We start from the raw sequence: 27,186 nt of genomic DNA on the forward strand, positions 1-27,186 counted from the left end.
TTTTGGGGATCTTATAATTTAAATTCAAATCTGAATATTAATTTGTTAATGTGGGACTTTAACCAATGAGGGAACAAGAGATAGTCTAGTGCAATAGAGTCCGAGAGATGTACAGCACGGAAACAGATCCTTCAGTCCGACCCGTCCATGCCGACCAGATATCCCAACCCAATCTAGTCCCACCTGCCAGCACACGGCCCATATCCCTCCAAACCCTTCCTATTCATATACTCATCCAAATGCCTCTTAAATGTTGCAATTGTACCAGCCTCCACCACTTTTTTTCTGGCAGCTCATTCCATACACATACCACCCTCTGTGTGAAAAAGTTGCCCCTTAGGTCTCTTTTATATCTTTCCCCTCTCACCCTAAACCTATGCCCTCTAGTTCTGGACTCCCTCACCCCAGGGAAAAGACTTTGCCTATTTACCCTATCCATGCCCCTCATAATTTTGTAAACCTCTATAAGGTCACCCCTCAGCCTCTGACGCTCCAGGGAAAACAGCCCCAGCCTGTTCAGCCTCTCCCTACAGCTCAAATCCTCCAACCCTGGCAACATCCTTTTCTGAACCCTTTCAAATTTCACAACATCTTTCCAATAGGAAGGAGACCAGAATTGCACGAAATATTCCAACAGTGGCCTAACCAATGTCCTGTTCAGCCGCAACATGACCTCCCAACTCCTGTACTCAATACTCTGACCAATAAAGGAAAGCATACCAAACACCTTCTTCACTATCCTATCTACCTGCGACTCCACTTTCAAGGTAACACAGGGAACTTTGGTATTCTTTATAACATAAACAGTAAATTTACAGGAATACTGTGTCTTGCTTTCCTGTTCAGCTTGAAACACAGGTCAAAACTCAGTCTCCAGAGCCTCCCATCGCCTGATTGGAAGCAGGATAACTTCAAACTTCTTGCACACCTTGGTTATTAAAAGAAGCTGCTGATTAACCCTTTCCATGCCACAACCCTGAAGAAGGACTCGGGTCCGAAATGTCGATTCTCCTGCTCCTTGGGATGCTGCCTGACCTGCTGCGCTTTTCCAGCAACACATTTTCAGCTCATGCCCACAACCCCAAGCAAGATTAATTCCATCACATACTGTAGCTAGGTGAGGGTTATTGCTAATTGGGTTGAAGGGTCACCTCCCACAGTCACGTGTCTAGCTACTGATGGGGCCATCTTCATTCAACTTTGTTATTCTCGCGTCATTAAGAGAATATTTGAAATGTTCTGTAGTTTAACGAAACAGGAAGGCAAGACCACATGATGACCATCCACATCCTTCAGTTCGAGTCATGGTTCTTGCTGAATTTTGCCAAAATCCAATAAAATCAGACACTTTCTTTATCCCTGAACATTTGACCAACTTCTGCAGCTGTTAACAACAGCAGCGAAAACTTTACAAGAGCTGGGAACCGAATTCATTTGACAGATAGAAGGTATAATTGGGACCAATTCTCGTGGAAATCATTTCAAACTTTTAAATTTGAACAAATTGTGGAATAGGAACAATTGAGATTTTTTTTTTTAACTGACCATTCGGACTCTGTCAGACTTTGATATTCAGTGGTGTTCTCAGTGCTGAAGTCAGAGTTTACACCTAGCCCTGAAACCTCTCATTGCAATGAGCAACTGTCGGTAAGTCAAACCAATTTAATGTTTGCTAGACTTACCATTTGTCACTTTGCTTTGCTCCAACAGAAACATCAGGCTTTCAGAGCAAGTAATAATTCCTCCTAATGCAGAAGCAAACAATGCAGGGAGAACTTAATGGGTCAGACAACATCTGCTGGAGTGGACAAATAATGTTTTGGTCACTTAGTCATAGAGATGTACAGCACAGACCAGATATCCCAAACCCTTCCTATTCATATACCCATTCAGATGCCTTTTTAATTGTACTAGCCTCCACCACTTCCTCTGGCAGCTCATTCCATAGACACACCACCCTCTGCTTGAAAAGGTTGCCCCTTGGGGGCCTTTTATATTTTTCCCCTCTCACCCTAAACCTCTAGTTCTGGACTCCCCCGCCCCAGGCAACAGACCTTGTCTATTTATCCTATCCATGCCCCTCATGAATTTATAAACCTCTATAAGATCACCCTCAGCCTCCGAAGCTCCAGGGAAAACAGCCCCAGCCTGTTCAACCTTTCCATAGAGGTCAGATCCTCAAACCCTGGCAACATCCTTGTAAGTCTTTTCTGAACCCTTTCAAGTTTCATAACATCTGTGGGCGGCACGGTGGCCCAGTGGTTAGCACTGCTGCCTCACAGCGCCAGACAGCCGGGTTCAATTCCCGCCTCAGGCGACTGACTGTGTGGAGTTTGCATGTTCTCCCCGTGTTTGCGTGGGTTTCCTCCGGGTTCTCCGGTTTCCTCCCACAGTCCAAAGATGTGCAGGTCAGGTGAATTGGCCATGCTAAATTGCCTGTAGTGTTAGGTAGGGGGTAAATGTGGGGGTATGGGTGAGTCTTCGGCGGGGCGGTGTGGACTTGTTAACCCGAAGGGCCTGTTTCCACACTGTAAGTAATCTAATCTTTCCGATAGGTTCTGCAAACCTTTCCCATTCTGAGCAATGGGTTATAGCTAAAACCAAATCAGAAACCCAGCAGACTTGGCAGCATCAGTTGGAAGAAAGCAGAGTTAGTGTTTGAGTCCAGTGACTCTTCATCAGAACTAAGAAGGTTTACAGATTTCTGCACAAATTAGATAGGATAGTGAAGAAGGCGTTTGGTATGCTTTCCTTTATCGGTCAGACTATTGAGTACAGGAGTTGGGAGGTCATGTTGCGGCTGTACAGGATATGGGTTAGGCCACTTTTGGAACATTGAGTGCATTTCTGCTCTCTCTCCCTATCGGAAGGATGTCATGAAACTTGAAAGGGCTCAGAAAAGATTTACAAGGATGTTGCCAGGGTTGGAGAATTTGAGCTATAGGGAGAGGTTGAATAGGCTGGGGCTGTTTTCCCTGAAGCATCGGAGGCTGAGGGGTGACCTTATAGAGGTTTACGAAATCATGAGGGGCATGGATAGGGTAAATAGACAAAGTCTTTGCCCTGGGGGAGTGGGAGTCCAGAACTAGAGGGCATAGATTTAGGGTGAGAGAGGGTGGTGCGTGTATGGAATGAGCTGTCAGAGGACATGCTGGAGGCTGGAACAATGACAACATTTAAAGGGCATCTAGATGGGTACATGAATAGTTGAAGTGTGAGATGCTGGAAAAGCACAGCCGGTCAAGCAGCATCCGAGGAGCAGGAGAATCAATGTTTCAGGCATAAGCCCTTCATCAGGAATGAGGCTTGTGGCCCAAGGAAGTCGGAAGATAAATGGGAGGGGGATGGGGATGGGGGTGGGGAGACGGTAGCTGAGAGGGCAATAGGTAGATGGAGGTGGGGGTACTGGTGTTAGGTTGGAGAGGAGGGTGAAGCGGATAGATGGGAAGGAAGATGGACAGGTAGGACAGTTCAAGAGCGTGGTGTCAAGTTGGAAGGTTGGATCGAGGATAAGGTGGGGGGGGAAGGGAAAATAAGGAAACTGGTGAAATCCACATTGATCCCATGTAGGTGGAGGGTCCCAAGGTGGAAGATGAGGTGTTCTTCCTCCAGACATCAGGTGGCGGAGTGGGAGGGGGAGTTCAAGTATTCGGCCACAGGGCAGTGGTTGCAGTTTTTCGGTGTGGCACATCGGCACTGGCAATCGATGAGTTGAGCACTGTATCCTTCAAAATAGTTATCTGCATTTGTAATATTTTCCTTACTGTCCATCACCTTGATAAATTATGATCTCTCTACCTGAATTAGTTCGTGCAGTTTTGGATGACTTATTACTTTGGTCAGACCCTTGGCATGCCACTCTTATGCTTACCATGTTATCCCAGTCAGGTAAAAACTGAAAGAACTGCAGACGCCGTAAATGAGGAGCAGGGGCAGGGGGTCGCTGGGTTGTGGGAGGGAGGGGGAGCGGGGACAGCTCTGTGGGTCTGATGGCATCTATGAGGGAAAAATCAAAGTTAACGCTTGAGGTCTGGTGATCCTTCCCTCTGGTTTTTCTGCACAGAAGCTGTCGGACCTGCTGAGCATTTTCCAGCAGCTTCTGTTTTCGTTGCATTGTATTTATTTGCAGTTATTTGATTTGTCTCCAGCACCAGCTTAATTTTATTTTTTTTTTTGGGGGGGGGGGCATTATGTCTGTGCCTCACCTAATGGGATTGTAGGGTCGTCCTTTCGGTTGCTATTCAGCTGTTGACACACCTCACTCGCACCAGCTAACCCCCTTGGGTCACCTGCAGAGACTTATTATTCCACACTCTGCTCACAACCATTTAATGCCTGATCTTTTTTGATCTGTCTGCCCATAAATTCTGCTCTCTCTGTGTGCTTCTCCCTCTCACTTTCACCGCTCGGAAAGCTTGTGATTTCAAATAAACAGGTTGCACCCTGCAGCCTGGTGTCCTGTTTGACGTCTGACCTGACCCAGCACCTCCACACGTCTCGTCTGCAAAGCCCGGCTGCCCCGCAGGAGTCCCGCCTGAGCCCCCAACAAAGATGGCGGCGAGGCCCTCATCCGTTCGTCCCCGTCCCCGTCCCCGTCCAACCGCGGGACGGGGGAAGTTTCTCCATTCGGGTCTGACACCGTGCACCCGATACTAACGAAACCCCCCCGCCGCAGGCGCTGCCACCTTTCCGCGGCTGTCTGCTGTCGCTGCCCCTTTAACCCCTACACCCTCTAATGCCACACTTCAGGCAGTGCGGCTGCGCGGTTCCCGCTGGGCGGGGCGAGGCATTCGTCACGTTCACGGTCCCGCCCCACCTTCGCTTGGATTGGTTGGAAGACCACCCGCCTCCTCCTATTGGACGTAGGATGCCGTCAATCAACCGGCTCCCAGTGTGAGCTGGACATTTCGCTTTTATGAATGGGGTGCAGCAGCAAGAACGTTCCACTGAGTCTCTACAAATCTCTGACTCAGCTCGAGCATCAGGAAAGATGTCAAGGTCTTGGAGAAAATACGGGCATTGCTGAGGATGGATAACATCAGGCATCATTGGGTTTTTTTTTAAGTCCGCGGAGGGACAGGAGAAACTAGGTAAAAACAATGACTGCAGATGCTGGAAACCAGATTCTGGATTAGTGGTGCTGGAAGAGCACAGCAGTTCAGGCAGCATCCAAGGAGCAGCGAGATCGACGTTTCGGGCAAAAGCCCTTCATAAGAAACTGCCGAGAGACCAACTCTCACTTCACGTAAGGAAGTTAAAAATCACATCAAATCCCAGGTTATAATCCGACATCTTTATTTGGAAGCGCTAGCTGTTGGGAGTTCTGCTCCTTCAGCAGGTGGTAAGGGGAAGGAGACTTTGTTTGCTAAGTCCACCCTCCCAGCAACTCCATCCTGCGATAATGGAGTTGCAATCCTACATAAAACGAAGAACTGCAGGTGCTGGAGTCTGGAACAGAAACTGATGGCAAAACTAAGCAGTGTTATATAGAGAGTCATACAGTATGGAAACAGACCCATTCGGTCCAACTCGTCCATGCTGACCAGATATCTTAAATTGATCTAATTCCATTTGCCAGGATCTGGCCCACATCCCTCTAAACCCTTCCTATTCGTATCCCCATCCAGCTGCCTCTTACATGTTGTAATTGTACCAGCCTCCACCACTTCTTCTGGCAGCTCGTTCCATACATGCACCACCCTCTACCTGAAAAAGTTGCCCCATAGTTTTAAATCTGTCCTCTCTCACCTTAAACCTACTTAGCCTATCCATGCCCCTCATGATTTTACAAATCTCTAAAAGATCACCCCTCAGCTTCCGAGGCTGCAGGGAAAACAGCCCCAGCCTATTCAGCCTCTCCCTATAAGTCAAACCTTCCACATCTGGCAATATCCTTGAAAAATCTTTTCTAAACCCTTTCAAGTTTAACACTTTTCCCATAACACGGAGACCAGTAGTGGACAAAGTTAGAAATCACACAACACCAGGTTAGAGTCCAACAGGTTTACAAACTTGACTTTTAACTTTGTCCACCCTAGTCCAACATCTGCACCTCTGTGGAGAGATAGTAGAGTTAACATTTCGAGTTAGGCGAATCTATCAGAACTGCTAACCAATCTTACCAATTAATCCACTTCAATTTATCTATGACAGGGAAATACGATTGTTCTTCTTCACTTTGTATTTACTCAAAATTATCAGATCTTTAATTGGAACGATCAGATGATTTTGTCCTCTATGGAGCTTGATTTTCGAGGATTGCAAAATTTTCACTTTTCTCTGTCGATCTTATTCAGAAAAGCTGCAAGGGTTGGGAGTCAGAGTTTCACAGCATGCAAAAGAGGCCCTTCAGCCCATCACGTCTGCACCAAACGATGGGAGAGATAACACAGCATTTGTGTGTCAAAGTTCAGTGACATGTGATCACTTACCAGTGGACGTAAGACATATAACTCAAATAGTGATAGCCACTGTAAGTGACCCTATAGAGTCATAGATATGTACAGGACGGAAACAGACCCTTTGGTCCAACCCGTCCATGCCGACCAGATATCCCAACCCAAACTAGTCCCACCTGCCAGCACCCAGCCCGTATCCCTCCAAACCCTTCCTATTCATATACCCATCCAGTGTTGCAATTGCACCAGCCTCCACCACTTCCTCTGGCAGCTCAATCCATACACGCACCACCCTCTGTGTGAGAAAGTTGTCCCATACGTCTCTTTTATATCTTTCCCCTCTCACCCTAAACCTATGCCCTCTAGTTCTGGACTCCCCCACCCCAGGGAAAAGACTTTGCCGATTTACCCTATTCATGTCCCTCATAATTTTGTAAACATCTATAAGGTCACCCCTCAGCCTCCGACACTCCAGGGAAAACAATCCCAGCCTGTTCAGCCTCTCCCTATAGCTGAAATCCTTCAACCCTGGCAACATCCCTGTAAATCTTTTCTGAACCTTTTTAAGTTTCACAACATCTTTCTGATAGGAAGGAGACCAGAATTGCACGCAATATTCCAAAAGTGGCCTAACCAATGTCCTGTACAGCCGCAACATGACCTCCCAACTCCTGTACTCAACAGTCTGACCAAGAAAGGAAAGCATACCAAACGCCTTCTTCACTATCCTATCTTCCTGTGACTCCACTTTCAAGGAGCTATGAACCTGCACTCCAAGGTCTCAATAAGAAAGGAACCAAGATGGAGCAGACCCACCCAGCTGGAGAGGGACAGAAGGGGATCATGTATCTACTGAACCTCTCTCACACATCCTATTTTCTGATTTCCGGCATCTTCAGTTTATCGCTTCAATAAAAAGCTGGTCCCTGTGATACTGACGTTGTCATTGTAACTCACCAGTCCCGCTAATGGTCTTTAAGAAAAGGGATCTGTTGTCCTGGTATATATGTGACTCCAAAATCACCCTGATGTGGCTGACTCTTAACAGTAAAACAGCGGAGCTAGCTGATATGTTTAAGGTTAATTAGGGTGGGACAACAGATGTTGAAGTTGCCAGTTACGCACACGTTCCTGAAAGAATACTGAAAACAAAGGGTTGACTTTATGGAGGAGGGGTTGGTGACGGCAAGTGATTTGTACTGGGCAGCACAGTGCCTAGCACTGCACCCTCACAGTGCCAAGGACCTGGATTTGATTCTAACATCGTGCGAACTCTGCACAGACAGTCGCCCATTCTCCCCGTGACTGCGTGGATTTTATGCTCCGCTTTCCCCTCACAGTCCACAGATGTTCAGGTTGGGTTGGATTGGCTATTCAAAATGCAGGATTATCGATCAAGAGTTGGGGAGGGCTGGGTTTGGGTGGGATTTACTTCGGAGGGTCGGCGCAAAACTTGAATGGCCAGTTGGCCTCTTTCCTCACTGTCGAGAGTCTAAAACTAAACAAAAAAACCTTGTCTTTTGGTGCAAACCTCCTAGCAGGGAGGTTTTATTCCAAAGCATATCATGTGACTCACTTCTTAAAGAGACACCATCCACCATAACTTGCACCAACTATAACACTTAACCGTAATCATGAATCCCTTCACAGGGAATGAACCTGTATTTGAAGATAATCAGAGGATTCAACAGTATGTGTTGACGCAAAATTGATTTATTTGACTTTTATCTGGAATACTAACACCTACAACTGGGCTGGAGCTTATCAACGTCAGCAATAAACAGATCCCAATGGATGTGGCGTAGTAGCCATGGCTGTGACAAAACCGCAGTATGTAATCACTGTTGTTATTTGTGAACGCGCTTATGCCCAAGAAGGTGGGATGACCGAGTGAATCCCTTCCCGCACTCCGAGCAGGTGAATGGCCTCTCACCGGTGTGAGCACGTTGGTGGACAGTGAGCTGAGATGAGTGCTTGAACCCAGTCCCGCAGTGGGAGCACCTGAACGGTCTCTCATTCGTGTGGACGCGTTGATGGGACATCAGTTCCCCGGAGCTTTTATAGCCCTTCCCACAGTCTGGGCACTGAAAAGGTCTCTCATCGGTGTGAACGCGCCGGTGTCTCAGTAAGTTGGACGACTGAGTGAAGCCCTTCCCGCACTCAGGGCAGGCGAACAGCCTCTCCCCGGTGTGAAGTCGTTGGTGTATCAGGAGGGTGGACGACTGAGTGAATCTCTTCCCACAGTCAGAACAAGTGAACGGCCTCTCCCCGGTGTGAATGGTCTGGTGTCTCAGCAAGATGGATAACCGGGTGAATTCCTTCCCACACTCAGAGCAGGGGAACGGTCTCTCTCCAGTGTGAACGCGCTGGTGCCTCAGCAGGGTGGAAGACTGAGTGAATCCCTTGCCACACTCCGAGCAGGTGAAGGGCCTCTCCCCAGTATGACTGCGCCGGTGAGTTTCCAGCTCAGAAGGGGATTTGAATCCTTTCCCACAGTTCCCGCATTTCCACGGTTTCTCCACCATGTCACTGCGCTGATGTCTCAACAGGCCAGATGACCGGCTGAAGCCTCGTCCACACACAGAACAGACGTACGGTTTCTCCCCGCTGTGAATGGCGTTTTCTCCTTCCATGTTCAAAATCCGACGATATTCAGGTGACGGTAAATTGGCTGCCTCAGTCGGATCCTGATGTGATGTTTGTAGCTTCCCGACTGCAAATCTCCTTGCTCTAATATCCTCTGACTTTGATTTGAAACGGGAACGAGGTGAAGTGAGAGGACCCCACAGAAACGCAAAGGCGGATTCTGACACTGAGCTGAATGAATGTTGCAATTTATGGGGTTGACACCCAGCAACGTGAGCCCGAAAGCTGCCAGATTCTCATAAAAACACAACTGGCTCACTACTGTCTAGATTACAGGGGTGCTGGAAAAGCACAGCAGGTCAGGCAGCATCCGAGGAGCAGGAAAATCGACGGTTCGGGCAAAAGTCCTTCTTCAGGAATCTGTCCACCCTGTCTGGACCTACACAAGACTGGCCACAGTGAAGCAGAGACACAGAGAGAGAGGGGCAAAGAGAGACGGAGAGAGAGGGAGGGAGACAGAGACAGAGAGAGACAAAACATGAATTTTATTTATTTACAAACTCAAGCAAACCTTTAAGAGCATCTCCCAAATCCTGAACTTCCAGCCCGTCGGAGGATAGCAGGTGTATCTGAACACACCGACTTCCCTCGATGTCACACACCATCCTGACTGGTCTGAAATTCAGTAGCGGATAAGCAATCACCTCCTCCATTTAAATATCGGCAAGATTGAAGCTATTGACTTTAATCCTCACTACAAACCCCACTCCCTCACCAGTGACTCCATTCCTCTCCCTGGTAACTGTCTGACTAGCTAAAGCAGGCTGTTCACAATCATGGGAAAATATTTAACCTCAAGAAGAGCTTCCACGTACATCATCCCCTGTTTCCATCTCAGTAACATCGCCTGACTGCACCCTGGCCGCAGCTCATTTGCCGCTGCAAATCCCATCCATTGGCTTGTCATCTCCAGACTGAACTGTTCTTTAACAACCTCCTGGCCGGCCTCCCACGTTCAACCTCCCTATTTCCTCGAAGTCATCCAAAGGTCACGTGGTTATTGTCAACAACCGTTGTTCGCCTCTCACCCACGTGCTCACTGACCTGTAAATGCTCCCATTTGAAAAAAAAACTTCTAAAACTAAGTAACATAATATATGGAACATCCAAACAAACTCTAAACTGAAATCGAATTTGTCAGCTACTTTCACTGGTTACAATTTGAAAACCTCCCCTGACACCCGCAGCTAGAAAGGCGTTAGCAAACTGGATTCAGAGAAACATCTCACAGAGGAGGTAAAGTCACTGTGCAATTGTCGCACCCAGGAACCCAGGGGCCTTCGGGTCTGTGCAGACCAGAGATCACCACACATTGTGGGAGGATGGGAGATTCTCACAACAGGTTCAACTAAGGTAGAGAGAACCAATTTATTGCCAATAGCTGATCTCCTGTGGAGTAGGGACGGATTGAGGGTTTGAAGTTCAACAGATGGGGAGATGTGCTTACAACATTTTCACAACATTTGCTGCAAGGGGGTGGGGGAATAGAATGGGGTGATTGATTTCAAAGTGAAATTTAATGCACGGTTTAGAGAAATAAACATGCAAGACTGAAGGTCTTATATCTGAACGGACATAGTATAAGGAATAAGGTAAATGCGCTTGCGGCGCAGTTCGAAATTGGCTTTCCTTTATTGGTCAGAGTATTGAGTACAGGAGTTGGGAGGTCATGTTGCGGCTGTACAGGGCATTGGTTAGGCCACTGTTGGCATTTTGCGTGCAGTTCTGGTCTCCTTCCCATCGGAAAGATGTTGTGAAATTTGAAAGGGTTCAGAAAAGATTTACAAGGATGTTGCCAGGGTTGGAGGATCTGAGCTATAGGGAGAGGCTGAACAGGCTGGGGCTGTTTCCCCTGGAGGCTGAGGTGTGACCTTATAGATGTTTACAAAATCATGAGGGGCATGGATAGGGTAGAGATACAAAGTCCGTTCCTTGGGGTCGTGGAGTCCAGAACTAGAGGGCATAGGTTTAGGGTGAGAGGGGAAAGATATAAAAGAGACCTAAGGGGCAACATTTTCACACAGAGGGTGGTACGTGTATGGAATGAGTTGCCAGAGGATGTGGTGGAGGCTGGTACAATTGTAACATTTAAGAGGCATCTGGATGGGTATATCAATAGGAAGGGATTGGAGGGATATGGGCCGGGTGCAGGCAGGTGGGACTAGATTGGGTTGGGATATCTGGTTGGCATGGACAGGCTGGACCAGAGGGTCTGTTTCCGAGCTGGACATCTCTATGACTCTATGGCGGGTATCACATGTTGGGCATCGTGGAGACGTGGCTGCAAAGGAATCAGGATTTTGAGCTGAATATTCAAAAAGGTGGGCAGAGGGGGTGGATTGTCTTATTAGTAAGAAATGAAATTAAATCAATAGTAAGAAACCAAGTAGGGCCAGATGATGTAGAATCTGTGTGGGTGGACTTGAGAATCACGAAGGTTAAAAAAAAAACATAGTTGGAGTTATGTACAGGCTTCGAAACTGTAGTCAGGAGCTGGGGCACAAGACACATCAGGAGATCAAAAGAATGTGTAGAAAAGGCAAAGTTACAGTGATCGTGGGGGAATTTCAATATGCAGGTGGACTGGGAAAATCAGACTGGTAGTAGATTGCATTTGTGGAATGTCTGTGAGATGACTTCTTGGAGCAGCTTGTGGTGGAGCTCACCAGGGAACAGGCAATACGGGATTTAGTGTTGTGCAATGAGGCAGACTTGATAAGGGAGCTTAAGGTGAAGGAACCCTTGGGTGGCAGTGATCATATTATGATTGAATTTACGCTGCAATTTGACATGGAGAAGGTAGAGTCAGAGCGCTAATAGTATTACAGCTGAGTAAAGGCAACAGAGAGGCACGAGGGAGGAGCTGGATAGAATTGACTGGGAGAAGAGCCGAGCAGGAAAAACAGTGGAATGGCAGGAGTTTCCGGGACTACTTCAGGAGACATAGCAGAGCGTGGTACAGGGAGAAGGGCTCATGCCCGAAACGTTGATTCTCCTGCTCCTTGGATGCTGCCTGACCTTCTGCGCTTTTCCAGCAACACATTTTCAGCTCTGATCTCCAGCATCTGCAGTCCTCACTTTCTCCTACAGGGAGGGTGAAGCAACCATAGCTGACTAGGGAAGTCAGGGATAGAATAAAAGCAAAAGAGAAAGCATATAATGTGGCGAAGGGCAGTGGGAAACCAGAGGATTAGGAACCTTACAATGACCAACAGAGGGCAAAAAAAAGTTAGAAGATTGTAAGCTAGCCAGTAATATAAAGGAAGATTGTAACAGGACAACAGAGAGGCAAAAGTGGACATTGGGCTGCTGGAAAATGACGCTGGAGAGATAGTTGTGGGGAACAGGGAAATGGCTGAGGAACTTAATAGTTACTTTGCGTTAATCTTCATGATGGAAGACATGAGTAATATTGCAAAAATTCAAGAGAGTGAGTGGGCAGAACGGAGTATGGTGGCCATCACCAAGGAGAAAGTGCCAGAAAAACTGAATGGCCTGAAGGTGGATAAATTACCTGGACCAGATGGACCATACCCTAGAGCTCTAAGGGAGATAGCTGAAGAGATAGTGAAGACATTAGTCGTGATCTTTCAGGAATTGCTAGAGTCAGGAAGTGTCCCAGAGGACTGGAAAATCGCTAACGTAACGGTTCTGTTTAAAAAGAGAGGAAGGAAAAAGACAGAAAATTACAGAGCGATTAGCTGAACCTCGGTCGTGGGTAAGATCCTGGAATCCATTGTGAAGGATGAGATTTCTGAATACTTGGAAGTGTATGGTAAAATAGCGCAAAGTCAGCGTGGGGAGGCCATGCCTGACAAATCTGCTAGAATTCTTTGAGGAGGTAACGAGCAGGTTAGACCAAAGAGAGCCAATGGATAGTATCTCCCTGGACTTCATGAAGGCCTTTGACAAGGTATCGCACAGGAGGCTGCTGAGTAAGATAAGGGCCCATGGTATCAGAGGCAAGCTGCTAGCATGGATAAAAGCTTGGCTGCCTGGCAGAAAGCAGAGAGTGGGAATAAAATGGGTACTTCTTAGGATGGCAGTCAGTGACAAGTGGTGTTCCACAAGGGTCAGTGTTGGGACCAAAACTTTTCACTTTATACATTAACGATCTAGAGGAAGGAACTGAGGGAATTCTGACCAAGTTTGCAGATGATACAAAGATAGGTAGAGGAGCAGGTAGCATTGAGGTGGTGGAGAGGCTGCAGAAGGATTTGGACAGGATAGGAGAGTGGGCAAAGAAGTGGCAGATGGAGTACAATGTGGGAAAGTGCGAGGTCATGCATTTTGGTAGGAAGAATAGAGGCATGGACTGTTTTCTAAATGGGGAGAAAATTCAGAAGTCTGAAGTGCAGCGACTCTTGGGCGTTCTAGCCCAGGATTCTCTCAAGGTAAACTTGCAGGTTGAGTCAGTAGTTTGGAAGGCTAATGCAATGATGGCATTTATTTTGAGAGGATTTGAATATAAAAGCAGCGATGTACTTCTGAGGCTCTATAAGGCTCTGGTCAGACCACATTTGGAGTATCGTGCGCAGTTTTGGGCCCCATATCTCAGGATGGATGTACTGGCCCTGGAGTGTGTACAGAGGAGGTTCACCAGAATGGTCCCAGGAATGAAAAGCTTAATATATGAGGAACTTTTGAGGACTCTGATGAAGTTTAGAAGGATGAGGGAGGATCTATTGAAACATACACATTACTGATTGGCCTGGACAGAGTGGATGCTGGGAAGATGTTCCCATTGGTAGGACAGACTAGGACCTGAAGGCATAGCCTTGGAGTAAAGGGAATACCTTTTAGAAAAGAGGTAAGGAGAAATGTCTTCAGCCAGACAGTGACAAATCTATGGAATTCACTGCCAGAGAAGGCTGAGGAGGCCAGGTCTTTGACTATGTTGAAGGCTGAGATAGATAGGTTCTTGAGTATCAAGGGTTATGGAGAAAAAGTGGAAGAATGGGGTTGAGAAATTTTTCAGCCATGATTGAATGGCAGAGCAGACTGGATGGGCTGAATGGCCAAATTTCCGCTCCTCTGTCTTATGATACGAGGTTACAGCAGGGACAGTGACCGACTGGATTGGACAGCTGCATGCACTCAATGGACAAATGATCTTGTCTGAGTCATATTGACTCAATCATACTTTGTCATCTGATCCACAGAGTACAAAGATCTTTCAGGTCGACCTGTGTTACAATCCTTCCAAGGCCATTAGATCCTTCTGAAGGTATGCTATCCACAGCAGAACACATTTCTCCAGATGCGCTCTAACCAGGGTTTGTTGCATTTCTGTGCAACTCTCACTGATACTTGAAATCTTTTCCCACGGATAAGCAAACAAACCTTTCCCTTCCACATTCAGAGGAGGATGACATTCAGGTCCTGGGTGGATCCAGCCAATCTGTTAAATCTTGATGTGGCGTTTGGTCTCTCAACCCTCGACTTCCAGGACCCTGTAGGTTTACAAAATTCCTCACCGTCAGTGCAAAATAGAAAAATCAGGAGAGACAAAGATTTCTCTTGGTTCCAGGTTGCTGTGTGCAACGCCTCTCTCCTCCCTTACCAGCCGCAGAACAGGTTAGCGCGTGCGCCCTGCCGAAACTTGCCCCCTACAAACATGTCGACCGCGCAGGCGCCCTGATGTCCCGCTGCCCCCAACAAAGTTGGCGGGGGGGGGTCCCGTGCCTGAGCAAAAAGGAGAAACACAGTAATGTCGCCCCTCGCTGCGAGGAAGGGGGGGGAAACCGATCCTCTCTCAATTCTGCGCCTGTAACCTTCACTTAGGCTTTATGAAAACTTTCTTGCCCACCTCGCTTGCTCTAAGCCTTCCTCCGCCGCCTACTTCTATTGTTTTTTTCTGTCACACGTCGCCATTTCCCGACCACTTCGTCCAGCTCCAATCACAGTCTGACAAGGCGCATGCTCGGATCCCGATGTGACACTGCGCATGCCCGAAGCCAGGCCGTCCGCACACCCTCATCCCAACCGCCCCGCGCATGCGTCCGGGCCCGAGCCAAGTTCGATTCTCATGTTCGCCCCGCTGTGAATGCTGGGTAAAAACTTGGCCATTGAATTAGATTCAGGTTAAATTAGATTCCCCGCAGTGTGGAAACAGGCCCTTCGGCCCAACCAGTCCACACCAACCCTCTGAAGAGTAGCCCACCCAGACCCACTTCCCTCTGACTAATGCACCTAACACTACGGGCAACTTAGCATGGCCAATTCACTTGAGCTGCACATCTTTGGACTGTGGGAGGAAACCGGGGCACCCGGAGGAAGCCCACGCAGACACAGGGAGAACGTGTTAACTCCACACAGTCAGTTGCCCAAGGCTGGAATCGAACCTGGGACCGTGGTAGCAGTGCCAATCACTGAGCCACCGTGTCGCCTATTGCATTGCAATGGGACAGAAAATTATATCGTTTGCTTCAAACGATTGTAGCCAGAGAGCCAAGACATGAGACTGTTCAGTCTATTGACACAGCAACCAAGGTGCACCAGCTCTCCACCACAGTTCTACACAGCAGGAGAAACTGTTAGATAGAAATTCACTGGAGTCACAAGTGAAAGGAAGCAAAATGAACAAATTGCTGGATAAACTCAAGCAGGCTTGGCAGCACGGCTGAAGAGAAAACAGAGTTAAAGTTTCAAGTCCAATGGCAATACTTTGGAACTGTTAACTCAGTTTCCTCTTCACAGATGCTGCCAGACCCACTGAGTTTCTCCAGCAATTTAAGTTTTCAGTTTCAGATTTCCAGCTTCTGCAGTTCTTTGATTAGTGATGATCAAGTGATTTTATGTTCCACGCTCAGAGCATCCAGACTTTATCTTGACAGTAAGAATGAGCTGGCTGTAGACCAAATTCTGGGATCTTTTAAAGACTGGCTGTAGGTGGGGAAGTGAGTAATGTCTTTCACGTACAAAAAGCAACTGAATGGTGCTACTGCATCAGCTAATTACCGAATAGTTAAATAATTTTACACTTCCACATGGACAGCTGTCTTCACAAGTTTCCAACACAGATGTCAATCTCACTGATAATGGGTTCCACATTCTCATCACTGTCCAACAACATATGCTCGAACCTGAAATTTTAAAAAACTAGAAATTCCAGAAGACTCAGCAAATCTATCAACATCTGAGGAGAGGGATTAGATTAGATTCCCTACAGTGCGGAAAACAGGCCCTTCAGTCCAACCAGTCCACACCGACCCTCCGAAGAGTAACCCACCCAGACCCATTTCCCTCTGACTAATGCACCTAACCCTATGGGGCAATTTAGTATGGCCAATTCACCCTGACCTGCACATCTTTGGACTGTGGGAGGAAACCGGAGCACCCGGAGGAAACCCATTCAGACACGGGGAGAATGTACAAACTCTACACAGACAATCGCCCAAGACTGGAATTGAAACTGGGACCCTGGTGCTGTGAGGCAGCAGCGCTAACGCTGAGCCACTGTGCCCCCCCCCCCCGCCTTCTTTTTAGCGGGCCCTTCATCCCAACAAATCCACACCAACCCTCTGAAGAGTAGCCCACCCAGACCCATTCCCTTACCTTATATTCACCCCTGACTAATGCACCCAACACTATGAGCAGTTTACCATGGCCAATTCACCTGGACTGCACATCTTTGTACTGTGGGAGGAAACCAGAGCAAATCCACACAGAGACAGGGAAAATGTGCAAACTCCACACAGACAGTCACCCAGCGTGGGAATTGAACCTGGGTCCCTGATGCTGTGAGGCAGCAGTGCTAACCACTGAGCCACCGTGCCACCCCATGGGAAAAAAAAACATTTTCCATTACAAATCTTCACCATATGACTGTACAAACTGTTTTCTCAATCCTCAACTACCACTTAACAGTCGAGTATTTCCACCATTTTCTGTTTTCAATTTGCTTCTTAATAGCATGAGATTAGAGTAATTAACTTTTAATCTGATTCATTGACAAACAGAAATATCTTCCACATAAATATCCTGCAAACCTTTATGGTGGAAATACTGAATATTGGTTACTGGGTGGGTCCAGCTGTTTTTGTTTTTAAGTCTTCACTTCTGGCTTTGCCTCAAATCTCTCCAAAACACAAAATAAAATTTCCAGATGGACATTAGAAGAATGATTCCCTCATGTGAGACACTAGAAGCAGGGCCACCATTTAAACATAAGGAGTCTTCTATTTAAGGTGGAGTCTCTTTATCTTTTTCCCCCTATTAAAGGGTCCCGAGTATTCAGAACTCATTTCCTGGACTGTGGGGACGGCAGAGTCATTTAAATTTATTTTTTAAGGCAGGAGGTGGAAATAACCATAGAAAAGGTACAATGTAGGAAAAGGCTGTTCAGTTCGTGTGGTCAAAAAGCAAGCATTCCATTCTAATTCCAGCTTCCAGCACCTCGTCTGTCACCTGGCAGGTTACTGCGCTTACGGTACAAATCCAGTTACCTTTTCGAGGCTGAGAGAGATTTTCTACAGTGAATTCCAAGCAACCACCATCCACAAGGTGAATAGATCCTTTCTCCACGTCATGCCCTGTATACAAAGCCTACCTCATCGACATGCATCAGGAAGGAAAGAGATCTACAAAGTGAACCCATGTGCAAATCAACTGCATACCTTCAAGCAATCCAAATCCAACTGTTATTGGCTACTTTTACTGATGCCTGGTCTATTCTGTATCTATGTTGCTAATGCTCCTTTCATTCATTAGCTCTTAGATTTGCTCAGCAGACAGCTCAGTGGCTTCTTTCTAATTTTCCAGTCCATGTTCATTACACAAACACACACAGAATACTGAAGGGAACTTACGTCCTCTTGAGGTTCTGCACTTTCTTCCTCACGGTTCGTGATGTTTCTTGGCTTCACACCACCTGCAGGTTTTAAAGGCTGCATTTGCGGACACTGTGGAGCATGGACACTACCAGCCATGAAAATACGAGCTGTGCATTAACGGCTGTGGACGGGGAAGGGTAGGCAGAAGGACAGTGCTGGTAGGGGAGAGATCAGCCTGGAGTTGGTGCAGACCTATCCCCGTTGCTCTCTCCCCAGCCCTCCAAACCTTAACTCCTACAATGATGGATGGTGTTGCCGGCTTCAAGGCCTACCCCTGTTTGTAACCTGTGTGTGTCCGGTCGGCTCTGACATTGGATAACGTACGGAAAGGAAACGGAGATGATTTGAAGCAATGAGCTGGCCACAATGAACGGGGGACAGCACAGGCAACAGCAAACATTTAACAAATGGCTGGAGGAACTGCAACAATTGTTCCGTCCTGTCACAGAAATAAAACGGGAAAGGTAGCCTAGCTATGGCTAACGATGAGAATCAGGGACAGTATCAGAACCAAGGAAGGGGCATACACGAATGATTACCTTGAAGGTGGCGGGGTGGAGAATAGAGAACCAGAGAAAGCTTTTGGGGAAACAACAGTCTGTAAAAGTCAGAAGGGTGCTCCCAACGACAGAACCGGGTGGGGTCGAGATCTAGGAACATGCGGTTTGCCATTTGGGATTGGAACGGGCAGGACATTGGTCACCCAGAGAGCGGTGGGACTGTGGAATTCTCCAGCACAGAAGTTGGTTGAGGCTAAAACACTGAATGTTTTCAAGGAGGGGAGGAATATATCGTTCTTAGGGCTCAACGGGTGTGGGATGAAAGTGAGAACAGGTTACTTAGTCGGACGATCAGCCGCGATCACACTGAAAGGCCGAACGGTTTCTCTCCAGTGCGAACGCGATGCTGTTCAATGAGTCAGGAATTCTACAATCCCACGCTATTATTTGACTTTTATTGGGCCCGATACTCGGGCAGGAGTTTACCAACATCAGCAGCACCAGTCCATGAACGTGGTTCAGTCCGGGGCATGATGAAGATCAAAACTCAGTCACTGCGGGTGACCGTGAACTCGCTGGTGGGTCAGCAGGTTGGACGAACGGGTGAATCTCTTCCCGCACTCGGAGCAGGTGAACGGCCTCTCCCCCGTGTGCACCCGCTGGTGGGTCAGCAGGCTGGACGAATCAGTAAATCCCTTCCCACACACCGTGCAGGTGAACGGCCTCTCCCCGGTGTGCGTGCGCTGGTGTATTTGCAGGTTGTACGACTGAATGAAGCCCTTCCCGCACTCGGAGCAGGTGAACGGCCTCTCGCCGGTGTGAACCCGCTTGTGCCGCAGCAGGGCGGACGAATCGGCGAATCCCTTCCCGCACTCTGTGCAGGCGAACGGCCTCTCTCCGGTGTGGACCCGCTGGTGGGTCAGCAGGTTGGATAGCTGGGTGAAGCCCTTCCCGCACTCGGAGCAGGCGAACGGCCTCTCCCCGGTGTGGACCCGCTGGTGGGCCAGCAGGGTGGACGAGCGGGTGAAGCCCTCCCCACAGTCGGAGCAGGTGAAAGTCCGCTCCCCAGTGTGGGTGCGCCGGTGCCTCAGGAGAGCAGATGAGTCCGCAAACCCCTTTTCACACTCGGGGCAGGTGAAGGGCTTCTCCCCGGTGTGACTGCGCCGATGAGTCTCCAGCTTTGACGGGGAAATGAATCCCTTCCCACAGTCCCCGCATTTCCACGGTTTCCGCACGCTGTGACTGCGCTTGTGTCTCGACAGGGCAGACGACTGTCTGAAGCCTCGCCCGCACACCGGACACATGTACAATTGCTCCCCACTGCGAGTGGGGCTTTGTCCGTCCATGTTCAAAATCCAGCGACATTCAGGTTACCAAAGGCCGGATGGATGGGCTCAGATCCTGATGTGGCATTCGCACTGTATCTGGCTGCAACTCCTGCGCAAATTGCTTAAAACAGGGGAAAAAAGAAATGGGATGAGAGAGTATCCACAACAACAAAACTGGCAGGCACAAAAGGTGCATTGGAGCCGAGTCAATCTGTGGGGCTAAAGGCATGGAAAAGAACAGACCACAAGTGCTGCTGCTAGGATGTCTTGAGCACCACTCAAGTCACTCGCGCCCACCAGCACAGCAAAACTGCCAACCCGTTCTGGGCTGGCACAAGACCCAGGCTTCAGTAGAAGCACTGGGAACAAAAGAAGCGGTGGTGGTGGTGGTAGAGGTCAGGGTGAAGGAGAGGGACTTTTATAAACGGCTGCATTTACTGCGAATAGGTGATGAAATTAGTACACAGACAAAAACACATCAGTGCAAAGGACAGAAACATCAGTTGTCTGTCACAAAGGTATGATTACAAGGTTGCAAGGAACACAGCACGTATATTTAGGGAACAATTGAAAAGCCAGCCAACCTGTTATCATTCATTTCATGAAAGTTTGAGCTCAAGAATAATGAAGTCTTACAGTAAGAAACTGGCAGCAGTCTGAATGGTTTTTGCTTCAATCTAAGACAGAACCGTCCTCTCAATAGTGGTTGGGGGGGTGAACATTCTTACAACCATTCATTTAGTACACAAACAAAATCCTGCTCGATCTCAGTTATAATTCACAGGTAATGCTGAGAGAGTCTGCACTCGTTGAATGTGGGAATGATAGTTTGTCGATGTCTCTGTGCTGCAGTAAGGGACTCTCCTCTGCTTTGACAAATCCCCTAGGATTGAGGAACTGTAGATCTAGACACCACATGCAGATCTACATCAAGACAGGCTGACATCCTCACAAATTGAGGGCGGACATCAGATGCTAACAGTAGTCCTGTTGTAGCCAACTGACATAAAGGAGGTGCCATCTGCAATGGGTGCAGTTCTGAGTTCCACCTTTCATGTTCGGAACAGATATTCACTTCAGAGATGAAAGGTTGGGAGAAATCAATTGGTCAAATAAATCAGAGAACTGCTGATGCTGGAGAACACAAGCAAAAACAGAAATTGCTGAGAAACCTCAGCAGGTCTGGCAGCGTCTGTGGAAAGGAAGCTGTGTTAACATTTTGAGTCCAGTGACTCTTCATCCTAACTGTTAGCAGTTGGGAAGACTGGTGGTTGCATTAGCTGCAGAGGTTAGGTGATGGGATTGGGCTGGGAGTGAGCAGATAGGTGGAGACAGAGCACAGAGACAGAGAGAAAGAGAGAGACAGAGACAGAGACAGAGAGAGAGAGAGAGACAGAGAAAAAGAGTAAACAAGGAGGAAAATAATTGATAGCAGGCCAGGTCTGATGAAGAGCTGAATAAGAGATAACAAAAGCTAAGAGTGAGAAAATGTGTTGGCTGTGTTGAACGCAACACTTTTTTTAAAAAAGAATCCCTACAGTGCGGAAACAGGCCCTTCAGCCCAACAAGTCCACACTGACCCTCCGAACAGTAACCCACCCAGACCCATTCCCCAACCCTATTATTCTACATTTACCCCTGGCTAATGCACCTAACCTACACATCCCTGAACACTATTGACAATTTTAGTATGACCAATTCACCTAACCTGCGCATCTTCAGACTGTGGGAGCACACCCACGCAGACATGGGGAGAATATACGAACTCCACACAGATAGTCGCCCGAGGCTGGAATCAAACCTGGCTCCCTGACGCTGCGAGGCAGCTGTGCTAACCACCGAGCCATACATATGATGTGATGATGGGCCTGGGAGTACGTGGGAATGACTGGCTGTGCTAAAAGCAACCCATGTTATATCAGGACCGGGTGTGGGGTGGGTTAAAGAAAGAAAAAGGATGGGAATCAAGGTCTAAAGTTATTGAACTCGATGTAGAGTCCTGGAGGCTGCCAAGTGGAAAGTGAGATGCTGTTCTTTGAACTTGCACGAAAGTTCACTAGAGCACTGCAGCGGGCCTGCCACAGACATGCTGTGATGAGGAGGAGCCGGTGTTGGACTGGGGTGGACAAAGTTAAAAATCACACAACACCACATTACAGTCCAACAAGCACTAGTTTTCAGAGCACTGCTCCTTCACTGGGCAGCTATGGAGCAGGACGATAAGAAACAGAATTTATAGCAAAAGATTACAGTGTCATGCAACTGAAATTATATATTGAACAAACCTAGATTGCTGTTAAGTCTTTCATAAAGTCATAGAGATGTACAGCTCAGAAACAGACCCTTCGGTCCAACCCGTCCATGCCGATCAGATATCCCAATCCAATCCAGTCCCACCTGCCAGCACCCGGCCCATATCCCACCAAACCCTTCCTATTTATATACCCATCCAAATGCCTCTTAAATGCTGTAATTGTACCAGCCTCCACCACTTCCTCTGGCAACCCAGTTCACACATGCATCACCCTGTGTGTGAAAACCTTGCCGTTTAGTTGTCTTTTATATCTTTCACCTCTCACCCTAAACCTATGCCCTCTAATTCTGGACTCCCCGAACCCAGGCAAAAGACCTTGTCTATTTATCCTATCCATGCCCCTCATGATATTATAAACGTCTATAAGGTCACCCCCTCAGCCTCCGACGCTCCAGGAAACAGCCCCAACCTATTCAACCTCTCCATATAGCTCAAATCCTCCAATCTTTTAGAATGGGTTGCGGGTTTCAGTTCATTAATATGTAAATCCCTATTCTCCAGAATCTGACTTCAAAGAAGTTCTGGGATTTACATATTAACGAACCAAAACCTGTAACCCATTCTAAAAGATGACAGACTTAACAGCAACCTATATTTGCTCAATATATCATTTCATTACATGACGCTGTAATCTTGTGCTATAAACTTATGATCCTCTTCCACAACCACCTGGTGAAGGAGCAGCGCTCCGAAAGCTAGTGCTTCCAAATAAACCTTTAACAGACATGTTGGTTAGGGAACACAGTGGAACTGACAGGCATTTGGAAGCTCAGGATCTTTTTTGCAGACAGGCACTAGGTGTTCTGCAAAACTTGCATTACATCTCCCCAAGACAGAGGGGGCTACATTGAGAGCAGAGAATACAATAGATTAGACCGAGTGAAGTGCGGGTGAATCACTGCTTCACGTGGAAGGTGTGTTTGGAGTCTTTGGATGGGGAAGAGGGAAGAGATAAATGGGCAGGTGTTACATCTTCTGCAGTTGGATGGAAAGATGCCATGGGAGTGTGAGAATGAAAGAGAAGTGGACCAGTGTCCTGGAGGAATGCTGACGAGAGGGAAGGAAAGAACTGTTGGAAATAGGCATCCCGTTGGAGGTGACTGACAATTGGTTGGTCGTGGAGCCTGGTGGGTCAGTAAGTGAGGACCAGAGGGACCCTATTGTTGTTGTGAGAGGGAAGAGGTGAAGGCAGAAGTGCGGGAAATGGGTCGAACATGGCTAAGGGCCTTGTCAGTTGAGGGAAATGGTAGACATTTTGGAGACCCCTCTGCAGAAAGTGGCATTATCGTCAGTGTAGCTGAGATGGAGAAACTGGGTGAGTTGCCTGGACTCCTTAAAGGAAGCAGAGTGTGATGGTGTATGGTCCGGGTAACTGCAGGAGTCAGTAGGTTTACAGAGGTAATTGGTGGCCAAAGTATGCAAACAGAGATATGAAGGAAGGGAAAGGAGGAGTCAGGAATGAGCCAGGTGAAGGTGAGGGCAGGATAGAAATGATTTTTTCCAATTTCGAGCAAAAGAAGGAAGCAATACCAATGATGCCATTGATATACTGGAGAAAAAAAAGTCATGGGGAAGAAACTGAGTAAATTTGGAACAAGAAATGTTCTACATTTCCCACAAAGAGGCAGGCATAACTGGAGCCCATGCAATACGTATGGCCACGCCTTTGAACTGAAGAAAGTTAGAAAAGCCTGAGGTTGTGACTTGGTCAAATGCCTTTAAAGAAAGCTTGCATGCTTTTGTTACAAGCAAACGATGTAGAATTTGAAGCTTTTTTTGGACAGGTTTGATGATAGTAATAATATTTGTTTTACATGGACTTGCAAAAAAAAAGTTATACACTGGCACAGAAGAGACAAGTGAGCAAGGATTAGAGATCATGTAAGTATCATGACAGCAGATACATGGATATGCTTAGGCCAGGAGACCGGATAACAAAGTAGTCATGAATGATTTTGGGTCAGAGGAAGGTTTCTATTGGAGTTCCACAGGCATTCATATGAGGACCCATCTTTAGCCAGATACACTACTTCAATATTTACGGACAATGATTCAGACTGGTTTATAAAAGATGAACTTGGTAGGCTTATTGCATTTGTTCTATGTCATAATGAATGTAGTCATGATTTGGAGACGCTGGTGTTGGACTGGGGTATACAAAGTTAAAAATCACACAACACCAGGTTATAGTCCAACAGGTTTATTTGGAAGCACTAGCTTTCAGAGCGACGCTCCTTGATCACCCAAAAGCTAGTGCTTTCACATAAACCTGTTGGACTATAACCTGGTGTTGGGTGATTTTTAATAATGAATGTGTGCTGCCTATGTTTACCCTTGCCTCATAATTCAACTGCTAGACTCCAGGTATCATTCGGATAAATCTTATCTGTGCATCCTCCAAGGACAGTAATGTTTGTACTTCCTCAGGTGCAGTGCCCAGAACTGAGTACATGCTCCAGGTGTGATTTAAACAGGATATTAAACAATACCTCAGTCTATTCAATCACACGTAGTCCTGAAACCTTACCCCCTCAAAGTACAGAGAAACCTTTTCCCCTCCACGATAAAAAGCCAGAGATATTCAAGTGTTGACGAATCGAGTTACTTTGACTTCTGCTCTGACATCATATGGTCATCTGATCAGATCTTGATGGAGTAATACCTTTGAGTTTCCAGGCTACAAATTTAATATCCTGCAAAGAGAGTTGACAAACAAAAAATGCTTCTGTCAGTACATAACAGAATCGGGAACAGACATACATTTCTCTCGGTTTTGAGTTTGCTATATGTAAATACTCCACTGCTCTGTCAGTGAAGGACAGCAGAGCATGCGCTCTGCCGCAGCTCGCCCCCTACAAAGATGGCGTCTACAAATACGGCCCGCGCAAGGTGCCCCTGACAAAGATGGCGGCGGCAACCGGAGCCTGTCACCGCCTGAGGCCCGGAGTCGTTTACCGCAACCGCGGGGCAGGGAGTTTGCTAACTCTGCTCCGGGGGGGGACCTACAGCGGACATTTACGAAAGTTCTTAGTCCACAGTGTCTTCATTTCGTTGCCTGCTCTAACTCCCTCTTTACCGTCGCCTGCAGCAGCGGCGTTCAGCCAGACCGCGGTCGCCGCAGTAACGCGCGTGCGCGGGCCATCCGGCGTCGGGAATCACGTGGCTCGACGTTAGCCCCACCCCGATTGGTTGAAGGAGCCTGTCCTGTTCAACGGAGGGAGAGGAATGGTGGAAGGGAAATGAGTTGGAGCTTAAGATGGGATAAAGGGAGGAATTTAATGCACACATAAAGCCGCCGTATTTGTCAATAGCAACGTGTTGCATTAACTGAGAGGAGCTTGCTGCCCATCAAGCTGTCAATTTTTTTGGATACAGCTGAGCAAGGATGGTTCCAGCAAAAATGAAGAACTTCAGCTATTAGAATAGATGAAAGAAGTTGGTGCTGGAGAGGAGAAGGAGATTTGATAGAAGCTTGTCAAATCGACAGCGGGTTAGTTAGTGTCAATCTACAAAAGAAAAGCTTTGCCCATTTGTAACAGACAAAAGAACATGATGGGAGAGGAAACTTTTTCACAGTCAGAGTCAAGGCATGGATAGTACTAACTGATTGGATAGAAATGGTAAGCAGCACAATGGAGAATCCGCAGGATATTGTCACTAGGGACTGGTACATGTTAGGAGTGTGATGAAATACTCTCCAGTTAACTGAACTGGTGCACCTCCCAACAGTACAGTAACTCAAAAAAGAGAAAATGCTGGAAAAACTCAGCAAGTCTTGCAGCATTTGTAAGAAGAGATAAGAGCTGACAAAGCTTTGACAAAGGGTCAGTTAGACTCGAAACGTCAGCTCTTTCCACTGCTGATCAGCTCCTGAGCCATGTGCTGTTTACTTACCAGTTTTATCTTCCCACGCAATCTGTCATTGTTTCTCCTGTGCTAGAGTCAGTTTCCCTTCCATTTTGAGTTGGTACGGTTATTTTTACCTGATAATTCATTCTGCATATCACGAAACATTAATTTTGCTTCACAGGTGTAAAAGGGCGACCCCCAGCTGGGGACAAAGACTCAGGAAGCTGATATGATTCAGGCAAGTGGCGGACTTTTATTCAAACAATAATCAGTTAGTGCAGGGAGAGGCCCAAGAATCTTCCCCGAACCTAGCTTCGAATGTGAGAACACAATGTGTAGCTCAGATTGGAAGAGAGATCAATGACATACACTCATTTTTACAGTGAAAATTAGAATTTTATACATTTCTTGTTACAACATTATTCCCTCCTCTTTTTCCTTACTACCAAATATGTAAAATACCTGATCAACGGTGGACACCCCTATGGACAGCCCTACGTTCCCTTAGTTTTTTATGATTTTTCGCAATTATTATAATCGCAAGGCCTTGGGATCTTTCAATGTTGCATTCCAAAGTTACTAGCTGTTCTATTTTGGGCATGTCCCTGATCGTTTATCTCTAAGGACTGCCTGAATTCATTGTACTCTATCAAATTCCATTACTTCTTATAAAGTAAGTTGATGCTGTTATAGAAACTCAATATTAATAATACTATAATTTTTATAATTATTTCTACTGTAAACAGTTTAAGTAATCAGTAAAGATAAGCCAGGCACCTCTTTCATGGTTTCCCTTGGTGCTTTCATCATAGGTTTTATAATTATGTTGAAATCTATCTCTGTAATTATTTAAAGATTCTTTAACTAGAACTTATTAATATTGTGAACAGTTTCAAACAGACAATAATTTCTGCAAGACAACTTCAGCTATTGTTTTTATGGCTGAATACATTCTTAATAAGACTAGCATTAATTACTTGCTGCAGTTTAGTGATTTTTCAACATTTTTCATAAGTTACAATTTCATTGTTTCTTCTGTGTTTTGTTACAAATCATTGAAATGTACATCCTTAAATATTTCTTGTTTAGATAATGCTCCCTTTTGCCTTGGAAAGGCCCCTTCTCAAAGGCACTATTGTTTTCACTGAAGTGCTGAAGCAAGCTTTTTTTTCCAAAATTCCAGTCATTTTGTGCCTCTTAGGAACAGGTAGCTCCAACAAGAGATACCAGCAGAAAGTTGGCAATTCCCAGTCGACTATGGATGTTTGACCTTCCCGAATTCATACGTATGGTGAAGATGCTCCCACAATAGGTAGA

The 27,186-nt window shown here is 46.8% G+C and overlaps 1 protein-coding gene across 3 annotated transcripts; it reads right to left on the reverse strand.

The window, feature by feature from the left end:
• Positions 1-8,093: 8,093 nt before the first annotated feature.
• Positions 8,094-25,145, reverse strand: LOC122543491 (uncharacterized). 3 transcript variants are annotated; one of them, XM_043682227.2, is made up of 4 exons: positions 25,027-25,144; positions 24,548-24,713; positions 18,944-19,827; positions 8,103-9,021 (listed from the first exon to the last, which is right to left on the reverse strand). In XM_043682227.2, the coding sequence occupies exons 3-4, from the start codon at positions 19,722-19,724 to the stop codon at positions 8,246-8,248; spliced, it is 1,557 nt and encodes a 518-aa protein (XP_043538162.2). In that variant the 5' UTR covers positions 19,725-19,827; positions 24,548-24,713; positions 25,027-25,144; the 3' UTR covers positions 8,103-8,245. The 3 variants fall into 3 exon arrangements, with proteins under 3 accessions (XP_087830452.1, XP_043538162.2, XP_087830451.1); XM_087974326.1 differs by lacking the exons at positions 18,944-19,827; positions 24,548-24,713; positions 25,027-25,144 and adding exons at positions 14,388-14,497; positions 14,854-14,960 and having other exon boundaries at positions 8,094-9,433; XM_087974325.1 differs by lacking the exon at positions 8,103-9,021 and having other exon boundaries at positions 18,817-19,827; positions 24,569-24,713; positions 25,027-25,145.
• Positions 25,146-27,186: the final 2,041 nt, after the last annotated feature.

Source organism: Chiloscyllium plagiosum, unplaced genomic scaffold, assembly GCF_037043375.1.
Source record: "Chiloscyllium plagiosum isolate Xiang-an unplaced genomic scaffold, Cpla_swu_hap1 HiC_scaffold_27, whole genome shotgun sequence".
Lineage (NCBI taxonomy): Eukaryota > Metazoa > Chordata > Chondrichthyes > Orectolobiformes > Hemiscylliidae > Chiloscyllium > Chiloscyllium plagiosum.